Source organism: Pelecanus crispus, chromosome 10 (genome assembly GCF_030463565.1).
Source record: "Pelecanus crispus isolate bPelCri1 chromosome 10, bPelCri1.pri, whole genome shotgun sequence".
In the NCBI taxonomy this organism is placed as follows: Eukaryota; Metazoa; Chordata; class Aves; order Pelecaniformes; family Pelecanidae; genus Pelecanus; species Pelecanus crispus.
Window position 1 is genome coordinate 850,931 of NC_134652.1, and position 14,864 is coordinate 865,794.

The window sequence follows — 14,864 nt, forward strand, 5'->3', positions numbered from 1 at the left end:
CCGCTGCGGCCGCCCGGCCCCGCTCCGCCCCGCTCCGCTCGGCTCCGCCCGGCTGGGCTGGGCTGGGCTGGGCTGGGCTGGGCTCCGCTCGGCTCCGCTCGGCTCCGCTCGGCTCCGCTCGGCTCCGCCCGGCTCCGCCCGGCTGGGCTGGGCTGGGCTGGGCTGGGCTGGGCTGGGCTGGGCTGGGCTGGGCTCCGCTCGGCTCCGCTCCCCTCCGCCCCGCTCGGCTCCGCTCCCCTCCGCCCCGCTCGGCTCCGCCGCGCCGCTCTGCGGCAGCCGCCGCGGGCGGGAGGCCGGGAGGCGGCGGCGCCGGGCGCTGCCATGCGGGCGGGCGGCGCCGGGGCGCGGGGCGGGTGAGGGCGGCGGCGGCGGCGGCTCGCAGCGCCTGGTCCCGCCCGCGGGAGCCGCCGGGGCGGCGGGGAGCGGCGCGCAGGGCATGCCATCCGCCTCGCCCCGATGTTTCACTGGGGCAAGTGGAAGAAGAGGATGGGAGCGAGCGCCTCCTCCTCCAAGAGACCGGTCTTCGACGAGCGGGAGGACGGTGAGTGCGGGCGCGCGTGCCCCGGGATGCGGTGCCCTGCCCCGGGATGCGGTGCCCTACCCCGGGATGCCCTGCCCCGGGGTGCCCTGCCCTGCCCCGGGGTGCCCTGCCCTGCCCCGGGGTGCCCTGCCCCGGGATGCCCTGCCCCGGGATGCTCTGCCCTGCCCCGGGGTGCAGGGTCCCGGGATGCTCTGCCCTGCCCCAGGATGCGGTGCCCTGCCCCGGGATGCTCTGCCCTGCCCCGGGGTGCAGGGTCCCAGGATGCTCTGCCCTGCCCCGGGATGCGGTGCCCTGCTCCGGGCTGCAGGGTCCCGGGATGCCCAGCCCTGGGATGCGGTGCCTGCCACGGGATGCGATGCCGGGTCCCAGGATGCCAGGTCCCGGGATGCGGTGCCTGGCCCCGGGATGCCCTGCCCCGGGATGCAGTGCCTGCTCTGGGACATGATGCCTGGCCCCGGGATGCCCTGCCCCGGGATGCGATGCCTGCTTCAGGACATGATGCGTGGCCCCAGGATGCCCAGCCCCGGGATGTGATGCCGCAGGATTCCAGGCCCCGGGATGCTAGCCCCGCACCTGTTGAGCCCCGCTCCGCTCCTACGGCGGGTCCCGTCCCATCCTGTCCCGCCCTGGCAGGGCTGCCCACCCGCGGGCTGTGCCGTGCGTGCCTGTCGGGAGCGGGGCCGTGGCCCGGGTGCGGCTTTGCCTCCCCGCGGGGTGCAGGGGTCGAGGAGCCCTGGCAGCACGCAGCCCGGCAGGCACCCGCAGAAGCGGGGTGGCTGTCACGCCGATGACGGGTCATCTGGAAGTGGGCGGCGAGGGGATGGTTTAGCAACGCAGTTTCAATCTGTGCAAGGAAATCTCTGGTTTTAACAAGGAAAGAACAAGTGCAGCTGGCCATCAAACTTCTGAAAACTACTTGTCATTGCAAAAAGGCTGCTTTGGGTTTTTTTTCCTCCCGAATACAATTTTTTTTGTAGAAATACACCATGAAATACCACAGTTGCATCAGAGTTCTCACATGGAGGGTGAAATTTCAGAGGACCAAAGGAAGGAGACTTTGTGGGTGGGGGAAGACTTGGGAGAGGCGTCAGGCCAGCAGACGGGGTGCTGGATGGCTGGGAGCTCTCCCAACACACAAAGAACGCTGCGTTGGCCCTGGGACACCGGCCGAGCACTGGCAAAAATCCCCGGGTGCTCAGGGCACTCAAATTGTACACTGGATAAACATGGAGTTAAATCTATATATTAATTTGAGTCTTCGGGGCATGGTGATGTTGTAGTTTACGTGAGCACTGGGTCTGCTGGCATCCCCTCGGTGAGGGTGATGGAATCTGAGATGGTGCTGCTTCTGACAGCTGAAGGGGTGTTAGATCAGGTAAACTTTTACTGGAAAAGTAGCTAGTTGATATCACCAGCAAGTGGTTATTAACAATTCAGAGTCCGATGTTGAATTGTTAACCCTTGCATCTCTTACTACAGAAGTGTAGGGAAAACATCTCTCAGAATGACACCTTGCTGTCCGAGGGGTGTGCTGTGGAGTGACTGAAATGCACGAAAAATCGCTGTTGGAAGGAAAACTGCAAAATCCATCCATCCCCACCTCCCTGTCCCTTTATACTAACGGTGTGTGTGAGATCGGGTCGATGTGACTGCTGGGTGTGTGCAGCTCCGGTGGGCTTTACCAGAATTCTGTGCTCAAAGTGGAAAACGTGTTTCCTCTTGGATGTGATGGGTCAGCAGGAGCAGCAAGCGAGCCAAGTAAAAATGCTTAAATTGGAGGCTTTGCTGCATAATTCAGCAAGCGTGGCATTCTGAACTGAGCCTGTGTACAGCAAATACAGGGAAATTTTGCTTTGCAGGTGAATGACCATTGACAAAAACCTGATAACATCTCATAAGGCATTTTCAAGCAGCGCTTTTGCATAGTGGAGACTTGTTAGGCCATTACTTTCTTAATATTGCCATCTTTTTCATCATTGCTTGTGAGTGTGTGCTCAGAGCAATTACAGTGTTGTTCTGGTGAACTCATATTTACTGGCACGGCATGGTTGCTATGGAGATCTAAGACATTCCAATAACTTCCTTACATAAAGAAGCCAGTTAATACTTTGGTTTTGTGTGTGACATAATGTGGAAGAATTACTAGTGATGACAATTTGAAGTGAAATAAATTAGAAAAGAGAAGGAAAAAGGTTAGCATATGAACTTTTACCCATAGGTGGTTCCCAGTGATGGATGTACAAGGATGAGCCCGAGTGTCTAATTCCAACGGTTAATCCCTTCTAGTTATGACAGGGGGTGTGTAAGTAGAAGGTTAACATTTATTCTAGTCAGTAGTAACACAAGGCCCAGTATTTGCTCTCGGATAAATCAAACTCCAAATGTGTGGATTTTTGAGGCAAGAAAACCCTTACAGTCGTCTCGCCTGACTTCCTTGGGAGGGGTTTCAAGACTTTACGGAATTACTGCCCCAGGCCAAACTGGTGTGGCTAAGGCAGAGCTGGTGGGCTTTCCTGGGGGTGGGCAGCAGTGTGTTTGCTCTCGGTGTAAAACGCCCGGCCCAGGAGGATTATCCGCTCTTAACCTCGTGGGTAGAACTCGTCCTTTCTCTCCAGTCTGCCTCTGTCCAACCTCGGCTTCCTGCTGTTGGACCTCACCTTGATAAACCAGAGGAGCCTCCACCGTCACGCCGCTGTCTCGGTGTCGCGGCCGGCGGGGGTCACGGCCGCCCGGCGTCCTCGGCGGCGGGATGCGTGGATTGAGCTCTCTGAGCCCGTGACTCCGAGGGTAAACTTCATATTCCCGAGTCTGTCCTGTGGATCTTCTCTCAACCCTCTCCATTTTTTTTTCAGCGTTGTTTTTGTTAGTGCTGGGACTGAACTCGTTGCTTCGGCAGGGATCGGGCCCGGGGCAGGTCGGTGCTGATGCAGCCGGTGTGGAGCTGTGCGATGGAGAGTCGCGCCCAGGGAACGGCCATCCTGCTCCCTCCTCGCTTCCCGTCCTGGGTGCTGTGTTGTCCCCTGCCCCCCAATTTTCCCCCGGTTCAGGTAACGTCGTTTGGCCGTGAAGCCGGGTGCAGGCCAAGTGCAACCGGTCCTTTGCGATTCCTAGTTTTTACTTTCATTTTAAATAATCCAGCCACCAAGCCAGGAAACATGAAATTGCTGCTCTACCCTGAATTGGTTTAGTGTGGACTTGGTAGTGTTGGGTTAATGGTTGGACTGGATGATCTTGAAGGGTTTTTCCAACCGCAACGATTCCATGATTCCATGATTCTATGATCCGAGCCGCAGTGGGGGGGACGGTGCAGCCGTGTCTTTCCGACACGCTTTTGGTACTGTGCTTGGCTGCGGCGTGCACGTTTTGCTGTTTCATGTTTGCGCGTACAACCTTTGAAATATTTCTGAGCTTTTCGGAGTTGGGATTCAACTAACAGAAGAGCTGACTTTGAAAGGAGAGCGTCTGCGTGGTTTGCCTGTGCTGGCAGAAGGCACTGGTGCGTGAGAGATGGGTTCCCCTCGCTTTGCGAGCGTCGCCTTCAGCTGGTTCCGTTTACCCAGAAAGAGCGGCATTTTCAGCAGCCGCTGCGTATGCATCAGCGGGGCGCAAGCTCCAGCCTGCCCAGCCGGAGATGCTACCTAGTTTTTGAACAGCTAGTTTTTGGCGAGGTACAAACTGTTTCTGAAGAGAGAAGGTTAATGAAGGGGGGCGGGAGAATGTAAAAAGGGTGGGAAGAAGAATATAAGGCAAAAGAGCAGCAGGGCTGCGAGGTTGAGCGCTCTCAGAGTTACGGTGTGCATGAATAAGGTGGCCTCAGCAAGCTGCAGTGAATCGTCCAGTTCCGTCAGGAAAAACAGGCCTTGGTCTGTAGGGGCTTTTCAGGGTTTCTTATTTACACCTGTAAGAACCTTTTAAAAACTGCTTGATGGTCAGTGAATTTGCCGGCACCGAAGGAGGCCCAGCCCGGGTGCCAGCTGCCTCTCTGCCCGTGCTGAGCCCCCGGCTCCGCGCGGCCGGGCATGGGGCACTGGAACGTCTCCGCCAAAGTCGCAAGGCTTGTTTTTCATGTGGGCAGGAAGTATTTTCTTCTGTTTTTCTGGGAAATGGCCAAGCAAGTTGTATTGACGCACCACCTCCCCCCCCCCCTTACTTATTTATTTTCATTTTTTATACTAAATGATGAAAACCCATAATTGTGAAGCCAGCAGGAATGTTTCAACCCAAACATTTAAAAAAAGCATTTAGCAGAGTTGCTAGGACTTGGGAGACAGGACTGAGTAACAGGAAATACAAGGCACTCTTAGTGCTATTAGCATTGCCTACAGTTGTGTTACGTGAGAGAAGGGGGAGAAACACAGCGTGATGGATCTTTATATGCGGCTAGATCTAAAGAGGAGTTTCAAGAGTGCGTTTTGGTTGCGGCTTCTCCTGAATCAAAGTGGCTTACTAAAAAAGTGTGTGTAAATATACATGAGAAGATGTAAAGCCATCTGGTGCGTTCTGCTGAGCTGTTCCTTCCTTCGCTTACACCCAGGTGAGTGGTCCAAGGGCTTTCTGCCTGTTTCCTGACACTGAACTAGATTTCCAGCTGGTTTGCAAGGCTTTAATGCTGCACCCCAGTTATTTTCATCGTGATTTTGGTCTCGATCACTCGTTTGCCCATCCCTTACTTGACTCTCGCTACTGGAGTGCAGATGGCTATTTGTAAGTGGGTCAGGCGCAGTCTCCTGGGTTTATCCTACTTGCATCAAAATCAACTTTTTACAACAAGTTCCCAGTTTTACAGCCCACAGGTACAGCTCTTCCAGTAAACCAATCTGACTCAAAGAAGCGTGTGCTCAAGGTTAGCCTTTGGGTCAGGTGAAATGACTGTGGGTGTTTTTGTTTCCCCTCTCAGGGAACAATCTCTGTTTGAAATTCCTTGGCTCAGGCAATGCCAGGAGGAGGCACCAGTGTGGAGTCTGGGGAAGGAAAAAAAAAAAAAAAAGCCCCCTCCTCTCTCGCGGCCGGGCTGCCTCCGCAGCTCTGCGTTGGTTTCTGTCGGCCGTGGGGCACCGTCCCGAGCGCCGGCCAGCGATGCCCCGCGCCCGCCGTGGCTGCTCTCCCCCGTGGCCCACGCGTCTTCGTGGACGTGGGTCTGAAACTTCGAAAAGAGCCGCTCTGCAAATGCCTGCTGCGAGTTTCCGAGCTGAGAAATACTATTCTGTAAAAATGTGTTTCCGTGGTAAAACAAACAAACTGTTACGCATCTTGAAGCTGTTTGCTAGCGGCTCAGTTTGCTGAAGTGCTCCAGCTTCAGGGACGTGCTGGGGCTGGGGGGCTCTTGAAGCCCGCGCAGCGCTCGAGGGACGGTGCCCGCTCTGCCTCCCCGCCATCCTCGTCCTCGTGGGGACCGCGGGAGGCTGGAGAGCCTCGGCAGCTGCGCGGCACAGCGCCCATCCCCATGGAAACGGGCGAGAAGCTGCAAAACCTGGGGGAACGTGCTTAAAATAATCCCCATTTTAATTTCAAACCATGTGTTGGCAGGCTGCAGGGTTACACACACCAGAGTATGCATCCCTCCTGCCTCACCCTGGTGAGCTGGTGGTGGAAAACCGGAGTGCTTTCTTTGTGGAGCTGTTCGATACGCAGGGAACGAACCGTGCGTGCTGGTGCCGAACCTGCCTCTTGCTCCAACCTGTTATCCCACAGCCACCTTCCGCTGAGCTGGTGCTGCCTGGGTGCTGCCTGGGTGCTGCCTGGGTGCTGCCTGGGTGCTGCCTGGGTGCTGCCGGGTGCTGCTGGGTGCCGCTGGGTGCTGGCTGCCTCCAGCTGCAGCTGTGGGGAGGGCTCCCAGACCCACGTATCATCGTCAGCTCACATCCCTTTGAAGTCAAGAGTTCAGTTGTCGCAGATGGGCAAACTGTTTACATTCCTCCTTTTACTCCCTATTTTCTGCTCCGCCGGGAGCACGATGCCCAGCGTTCCCCACAGCGCTAGGCATTAGTTTTTCAGATCGGAATTCTCCCCCATGATTGCTTGTTCCGTAATTGTTTGTTCAGGGAAACAAGGGCACGCTGCGAGGCTGTCGGGGGTGTCGGTGACGGACGTGGAGAGGACGGGGAGCAAAGCCTGACCTCGTTGTGCGTCCCATAGCTCTGCGGTGACCCAGCCGGGTTTGCCCCGGGTCTGGGGGCATCCCACCGCGCTGCCGGGAGAGGGACCCCGCAGACGGGACAGTCCCAGCCCTGACCCAGGGACCAGGAGAAGTTTCTTGCCCTCTCCTAAGGTGGAGAGCATCCTAGTCTAGTCTAGTCTACCCTTGATTTAGTCTGGTCTACCCTTGATTGGCTTAGAGTAGACTTGGTAGTGTAGGTTAATGGTTGGACTGGATGATCTTAAAGGGCTTTTCCAACCTAAACGATTCTATGATTCTATGATTCTAAACCCTGTGCCGCTCTTCTGGCCCCCTCCCAAGGGGTGGCCAGCGTGGCCTGGCCAGGTCCCTCGGTCCCCGGGGGCTGGGGCTGCCCCGCAGCATCATCCCCGCTCCAGCCACCGCCGGCCGTGCCGCTCCTGCCGTGGCAGCTCGCCAGCGGGGCGCGGCAGCCCGGGGCTGGCTCCTCTTGCGCCTGGGCGCCCGGCACCGGTTCTCCCGCCCGGCTTCGTCGTCTCAGCTGGGCAGGGATTTCAAGCCCTGGGGAGGAAACATTGCCCTTTTGATTGGAAAACTACGGACTAATGCCCAGCAAGGCAGTTATAAAATCCCAAATCCTGTTTATTTAGGGCCAGATGCAATGTTAAGCTTCCATGCTCTGCAAATTACTTATTAAAGTAATCGCTGATCAGATTGCAAGGCAAACTTTTTCGTCGCCTGACTCTTATGTGGCTGTGGGTTGAGAGCACAGATGCCTTTCCCTGTTATTTAAAAACAAGAGAAAAAAGCCTTTATGTACTATCAAAGTGGTAGCTAAGTAAGTAAGCGGGGGGAGGAGGGAGTGGGAATTACAAGGAGGTGTCAGAAAAGCTGTGTTTAGTATTGTCAGCGGTGCTTTGTTTTTGCTTCAACTCTCGCTCCCCCCGGATCTGAGCCTTTCTGTGTGTGCTTTGCCCGGAGACAGGCTCTTGCCGCACGCCCGCTGCCCCCCGGCCGCCCCAGCAGAGCCGATGCTCCTTGTGCAGCCGAAGGATTGAAACCCTTGCCCTGCGTGAAGCTTTTCGGTGTGTCGTGTAACACAGAAATAGGTTGAATCCAGAGGACTCGGTAACTGCAAGTCATGAAAGCGTGTGGTAATAAGCTCAACATTTGGGTTACCAGCGCTCTCTCTCCTTCAGAAATAATTAATAACTTTGCTGTCACTCTCCACACTGAAGGCCATGGTCCGTTTGCGCTAGCGCTGGAAGAAATCTCGGGAAAAAACATTCTGAATTTGCACTGCTGAAAGGGGACAAACCATCTCCCTTGGAACACTGAAAATTGCAGTTATGGAAAACCCTTGCTATTGCTCACCCAAGAGCATGCATTATCTTTCACTTGTGTTGGCTTGAGGAGATAGATATTTTTAAAAATCTTTTAATTGACAACTGTTTACAAAACTAAACTGCCTTTCATGGAGAGAATACAGTATGCATAGAGACTGGAAATTTAATGTTTCCTGCATTTCATTCTGTATCTTATTGTTTCAAATGTTTGTAGTGTTGTCGTGGTTTGGCCCCAGCCAGCAACTAAGCACCATCTTCTCATCCCAAATCCAAAACACAGCACTATGCCTGCTACTAGGAAGAAAATTAACTCTGTTCCAGCCGAAACCAGGACAAGAGTTTTCATGTTTCCTTTGCCATTTCCCGTTTTACAACTGAATCGCTGCGTGGGTCTGCACGGGGCTGTGCGGGGCTGTGTGGGGCTGCGTGGGGAAGCTCCCGCGCGTGCCCGGTGTTTGCGCTGGGTGATCTCTGTCGCTCGTAGACGCCGGCACCGGCAGCTGCCAGCCGGGAGAGCCGGCACCGTCGGTGCCCGGCTGCGAGGGCACTCACAAGATCATCTCATGCTGTGGCTGGCGGCACGTCAGCGTGTGTCGCTTGACAAGTAAAACCTTCCTGGAAATGAAAAAAGTCGCTCTTTTTGCGGTTTGGTGCTTTTATCATAGAAGCTCGGGCTCTGAAGTGGTCAGCAGGTTGAAATGCCTGCGGCTGGGCCAGTTCTCCCCCGACGGGGGTCAGGTGCAGCGCGTCGGCTGGAGGAGGGCTGCGTAGCGTGCTGCACGCGCGCGAGTCCACGCACGTAGCGGGATAACGTCTGCTTCCTTTTAAACATCCATTCGTTTCTTGTGGGAATGCCTGAGGTCGAGTGTGGTGGGAAACACTTGTGTGGAGCGAAGATGCTCGCGTGCAGCGCTGTTCCTCTGCCCTGGGGTCAGGGCTTGGGCTTTCTGCTCACCGTGGCCACGGCTCAGTCTCCGTCAGCGTGTCCCGCCTGGACGTAGCGGGCAGGGGAGGTTGCTGAGCCCGTCGTTCACGGTCAGCCTGAGAGGTGTGAAGGCAGGTAGGACTTTTCCCGTTCTTTTCCAGGGATCTGCTCTCCAGCCGCAGTTTCAAACGCTTTGTCGTTCAGCGGAGTCTGTGAAACGTTTCGTGGCTGTGCTTTTGTTAACGTGCGGTTTCTGCCACCTTATCCTAGAATCCTGTAACAAGGCACCTACGTTAAGCATGAATAATGACTTCTGGTGTGTGACGTGGCTGAGAGTTGTAGAAGTTACAGAGGGACGGCGGATGGTGCGCGAGTCCGAGATGCTGCGCGTGCCGGCGTATGGATAGGTGTGCAGCAGGGAGAGCAGCAGCGATGGCTAAGCTCTGTTTCGGCATTTATCTCCCCGAGTGAAGAGAGGGGGGACAGCTCGCGAGCGGCTTAGCTTCTCCCAACAAGAGAAGATAAATGTCAGCGTCCTCTTTCCCTCTCCCACTGTTCTGCAGGAATTAAATTGCTTTAGGTGACAGTTACGGAAAATTAAAAGTGCTTGGGATGTGTGGGAACAGGCGGCTCTGAATACTGCTAAGCAATGAGATATGACTGCGTGATTGTTGATGTGCTAATTTGCATCTAGTCCCTTGTTCAGGGCCTTTTCCGATAGCTGGGACCAGTGGAGAGGCGCAGGCACCGAATGACGTTCCAAGTTCAGCGGCTTGCTGGTTTGACTGTGCACACCGAAACCTTACAGGCTGACGGTTAGCTGTGCTGTGTAATTAAATTAAACAGCGATGTAATGTATTTACAGCTCAGCTGACAGTTCTGGAAGGCGACAATTTTCATTTATTATTCAAAAAAATACACTTGTTTGGTTCTCGTGGCATCAGCAGAGAGCTGGTGGGCTTCTGAGGCTGATGGTGCTCCGAGTAGCTTTCAGGTTAGCCTGCAAAAGGCTGTTTTGGCATGGAAAGTTACCTTACTCTCCAAGGTTTTAGTCTCGTTACAGCCTAGCTGTCCAAAGATCTAAGTGATCTTTTGTATTTATGCGGGTAACGTGCTGGTTACAGTGTACTGGAGCACTGGAGAAAGCGCGCTGAGTCGCTCTGAAGCAAAGCGGGGAGGATAAGGTAAAGATGTAAAAGCACGGCACTGTGGATACCGGCTCATTGCTTTGCGTCTCCCATTTCTCTGTAGTCTGTACAAGGGAAAATACAGCTGTCTTTGCTCAGAAAAAATATTTCTTTCTTCCTTTCTTCATTTCAGGTTAACTCCCTGACCAAAAAAACATGCACCCCCCCAACAAATAAACAAACAACCCAAAGAAAATCCACAACTAAACAAAAGTTGGCATCACTGTTTAAAATACTGGCATCTGATTTATGTCCTGTGACTTTAGAGGGATTACCTGGTGGCAACAAAAGGCCATCATATATATATTTCAGATACTGGTGGGGGAAGGAGGGGAGCAGGGAAACTCAGTAGTAACTGGGAAGAAACTTCCATTGAAAAGAAACTATTGCAGTATTTAGGAACTTAACAGCCCAGACACTTCCTAGCATCGGACTTCAATGTTGTTGGCATATAGGCGGGATAAGGGCATGTGGAGAAGTGCGTACTTGGGTCCCCTTTTGTGGCTACTTGGAGAATTCCCGTGTGTTTGCAATTGTAGTGCCTGAGTATACAGACACAGGTCAGAAGGAAGGGGCTTGGACTGAGGCTCAGGTTCCTCCTCTGAGCAAGCAGTTCTCTGTGGGGATTAGGTAAAACACTTACGGAGGTGCAGCCTGCAATGAATGTTGATCAGAATTACCCAAAAATATGGAGTAAATTATATAGTTGGAAAGTCCCCTGCATTAGATGTCAGTTAATCATCCGGGACTGTCAGGGACAGTCAAGATCCTTCCAGCTCTGTTTTCCACCGACCACACAAGTAGCATGGTGCATGTGCACAGCTCAGGAGTCTCTGGACGTTGGGTGAAACATGTTTTTCTTTTCCTCGCAAATAGCTTTTTATTGCTACTACCATTTCTGTGCTATTCCAGATACAGAAAAAACATTTTTGAAGCACTGGATGGCAAGCGTGCTGCCGGGGCGTGACGCTCCCCATCAGTGCACGCCGCAGACACCCGCGAGCCAGGGCCACGGCAGCTGCGCCGAAGTGGAACCTGCACGAGCGTGCACGTGGTGCAGCTGGGCTGTACGTCCATTGCAGTGCGGCTGGGCTGTGCGTCCATCGCGGTGCGGCTGTGCTGTGCGTCCATGGCGGTGCGGCTGTGCTGTGTGTCCATGGCGGTGCGGCTGGGCTGTGCGTCCGTGGCGGTGCAGCTGGGCTGTGCGTCCACGGTGGTGCGGCTGTGCTGTGCGTCCATCACGGTGCGGCTGTGCTGTGCGTCCATGGCAGTGCGGCTGGGCTGTGTGTCCATGGCGGTGCGGCTGGGCTGTGCGTCCGTGGCGGTGCAGCTGGGCTGTGCGTCCATCGCGGTGCGGCTGTGCTGTGCGTCCATCGTGGTGCGGCTGTGCTGCGCGTCCATGGCAGTGCGGCTGGGCTGTGCGTCCATGGCGGTGCGGCTGGGCTGTGCGTCCGTGGCAGTGCGGCTGGGCTGTGCGTCCGTGGCAGTGCAGCTGGGCTGTGCATCCATCGCGGTGCGGCTGTGCTGTGCGTCCATGGCGGTGCGGCTGGGCTGTGCGTCCATGGCGGTGCGGCTGGGCTGTGCGTCCATCACAGTGCGGCTGGGCTGTGCATCCATCGCGGTGCGGCTGGGCTGTGCATCCATCGTGGTGCAGCTGGGCTGTGCGTCCATCACAGTGTGGCTGGGCTGTGCATCCATCGCGGTGCGGCTGGGCTGTGCGTCCGTGGCGGTGCAGATGGGCTGTGCATCCATCGCGGTGCGGCTGGGCTGTGCGTCCATCACAGTGCGGCTGGGCTGTGCGTCCGTGGCGGTGCGGCTGGGCTGTGTGTCCGTGGCAGTGCAGCTGGGTTGTGCGTCCGTGGCAGTGTGTCCGGCTGTGCCTCCCTCTCGCTGGCTGTGGAGGCTCAGCCACCTCCCAAGTCAGACCATCGGTGGGTAAATCTCGTGCCGTCGCTGCCGCTGATGTTGGCTGGACACAACATTACCTCCATGAGTCAGTGTGTTTGCTGTCAGAAGGATATTACATCTCCTGTGGAAGACCTTTTTTTAAACTGTGGTACGTAGCATGCTAAATTACCTTGTAAAACAAATGTCGTATAATCCACTGGAAAGCTATATACTTCACATTAGCTTTGTATTTTACTGGTTCCCCAGTCTTAATGGAAACTGGCAGGCAAGACCAGAAAGTAGAAACACAGAAAATTATATACATTAGGCTTGGATTGTTTGCACCGTTGGAAAACGTGCTTTATGCTTTACAGAAAATAAAGCTAAAGCTTGGTCCCAAATAATTTGCACTTTAAAGGCTCGGTGCCGCATGTGGTAATCACATGAATAATTCATACACATTCAAGCAGTCCCCATAATTTCACATTCAAGCCTGATTCTAGATTTGCTCAAAACTCTGAACTGCCATCGATTAGTGGCTCCTCCAGCACAGAAAGCGGCTTGGCGGGACCTCTGGCACAGAGATGAAGATAACCTCTCCGGCCAGTGCCGGTCGCGTGTCTCCGTAAGGGCTGGGAGCCTTCCCCATCGTCCCCGCTCGTGCAGACTCGCCAGTCGCTCCGACAGTGCCCGGAACTTGGCGACTCAAGTACCTTGACCTTGACGTGTTTTCATTTGCTTTCATACATCGTTGCACCTTTAACCAGCAATAAACACTACCAGGAAAGTCAGCGTGGGTTTGAGCTGTTGCTATGAGCTCAGCATAATGCTTCGAGTTCCCCAAATGGCAAATGATGCCTGTTCAAGAAATGAGCCCGTTGTGGGAAGAGATGCAGATAAAGCAGCACGCGGTGGGCAGTAACAGGGGGCTGGCCAGCCGGCGGGTGGCTGGGTTTTCTCCCCCTGTATGTGGGTGTGCTTGGCTCACCCCTCCGACTGCCTGTTGGCTTAATATTGGGATTTTTGGAGTAACTCAAGAGTCCTGAGGTCTAGGCACAGCTGTACAGGCGACGCAGGCAGGCGTTCTGGGTGGAGCCGATGGGCAAAGCGATGCTCATGTCGGGGTGCTGATGGCGGTACCGCGCTGCGCTGCTCGGACGTCCCGGCTGGCCACAGCTCCGTCTTCTGGCTGCGGCTAATTCATGAGTTGGACCCACTGGCCGTCTGGCAGCTGCCTTAACTTCTTGGCTACTGGTAGGACACTACTGGGGACTCGTGACAGTCCCTAGGTGACTGCTGAGAAACGGGCGACAGCAGAAAAGCCCTGTCGTCAGCTCTGGTGTGGTGTGTGCCGTACGGGGCGAGTGCAGGGTGCTGGGGCACCTGCACTCACTGTTCGTTTTGTTCAGCTGGTTTTTACTGCACGTTAAATGCCACAGCAGGAAAATTGCAAGCAGGTGTCAAAACAAACACAGTTGCGACGAGGCGAACTTAGGGATTGATTGATGAATATTTTCAGCATGTTGTGTGTTTTTCTACATGGCTTTCTGATATAAAGATCAATGCGTGAAATTGTTTAAAAAATAACAGGTTTCTTTTAACTAGAACAAATTGCTTCTGTTTATGAAAATGTTGAGTAACGTCAAAAAACAATTCAATCGCTGATTGCCCCTCAAGACTACTTTGGAAATAATTTTAGTTAGTGTTTCCTCTGGCCTTGGTCTGGATTATTCTATGCACTTAGTTCGGCATCTCCAAAGGTACCCCTGCCTCGCCCCCTCCTCTCTTCGGGAGGCCTCGTCCCCCGCCTGCCTGCGGCGAAGCGGGAGTTTTGCATTGCTGGCTCTTCTCTTACTCTCGCCCGGGTTGCCCGGGGGTTTATTCCCAGCAGTAAGCCTGCGCGGGTGGAAGGCAGGCGGGTGGGCGGCCCCGCAGCCCGGTGGTGTGGGACGCTGGCGGTGGGGACACTGAGCGAGTGCAGAGCTCTGGGGGTGCTCAGGCCCCGCAAGCCGTCCGTGCTCGGGTACCAGTGCCCCGAGCTGCCGTGCCGTGCCGTGCCGTGCCGTGCGAGGAACGGGGCTCCTTGCCCCCCACGTGCGCCCTGCTGCAGTTTGTAACGGGGCGAGGGCTGCACCCCGCAGCGGTGATTACAGCAGCTGGAGGAGAGGGCGATGCTCTCTGCTCTGCATGCCGCTGCAACGGAGACAAGGTTTCCCTCTTTTCTTGTGTTTAACGTCTTTTTTGGGAGATGATGTCTTTCCAGAGTGAGTTGGTACATAACCGTGTTCAAGAGAATTTCTTATCGCAGAAATAGGATGTCTGCTTTCCCCAGAGAAGTTAAACGTGGTGAATAATTCTGTTTGACATCCCCACTGTCTGTGAATTTGGGTCTGCTCTCTTGTTGTTGAGTTGAAATGAATCCTGAGCGGTTATGGTCATCCATCCTGCGCTCCTGCAGGTACCGCGTGGGCAGGCTCAGTCCCCGCGATGCTCGGCACACTCAGATGCATCAGTGTGCTCTGTCCACTGAGTAAATCTGTTCTGACACCTCCAAAATAAAGAACAGATTTGTTGTTGGCTTCAGGGAGCACCGAAGGGGATCACTGCTCCTACCTGCGGCTAAGCCTACCCCGGCAAAAAGATCTTCAGGTATTCATGAATCTCTTGTAGCTCTTTTTTTCCTTCCCAGATTTATCTACATCGCAAGCATGTGTGACTAACAGCCACTCATTTATACTGTCTTGGTCCTAATTTTTCCTTCTTTGAAAAAAAAAAACCCCTTCCATTGCCAGAGCCATGTGAAATACCTTGCCTGACTTGACGCGTGGCAGAACACAGAACCGCACGTGGGGACATCGGCAGT

The 14,864-nt window shown here is 54.7% G+C and overlaps 1 protein-coding gene across 1 annotated transcript in view; it reads left to right on the plus strand.

Annotated features, from left to right (window-relative positions):
• The first annotated feature begins 456 nt into the window (after positions 1 to 456).
• The window catches only part of STK32C (serine/threonine kinase 32C), a 101,933-nt gene continuing 87,525 nt past the window's right edge, over positions 457 to 14,864 (plus strand). Inside the window, exon 1 of the mRNA XM_075717625.1 lies at positions 457 to 541. Within this exon, the coding sequence (XP_075573740.1) occupies positions 457 to 541 (85 nt within the window). The remainder of the gene's footprint in view (positions 542 to 14,864) is intronic.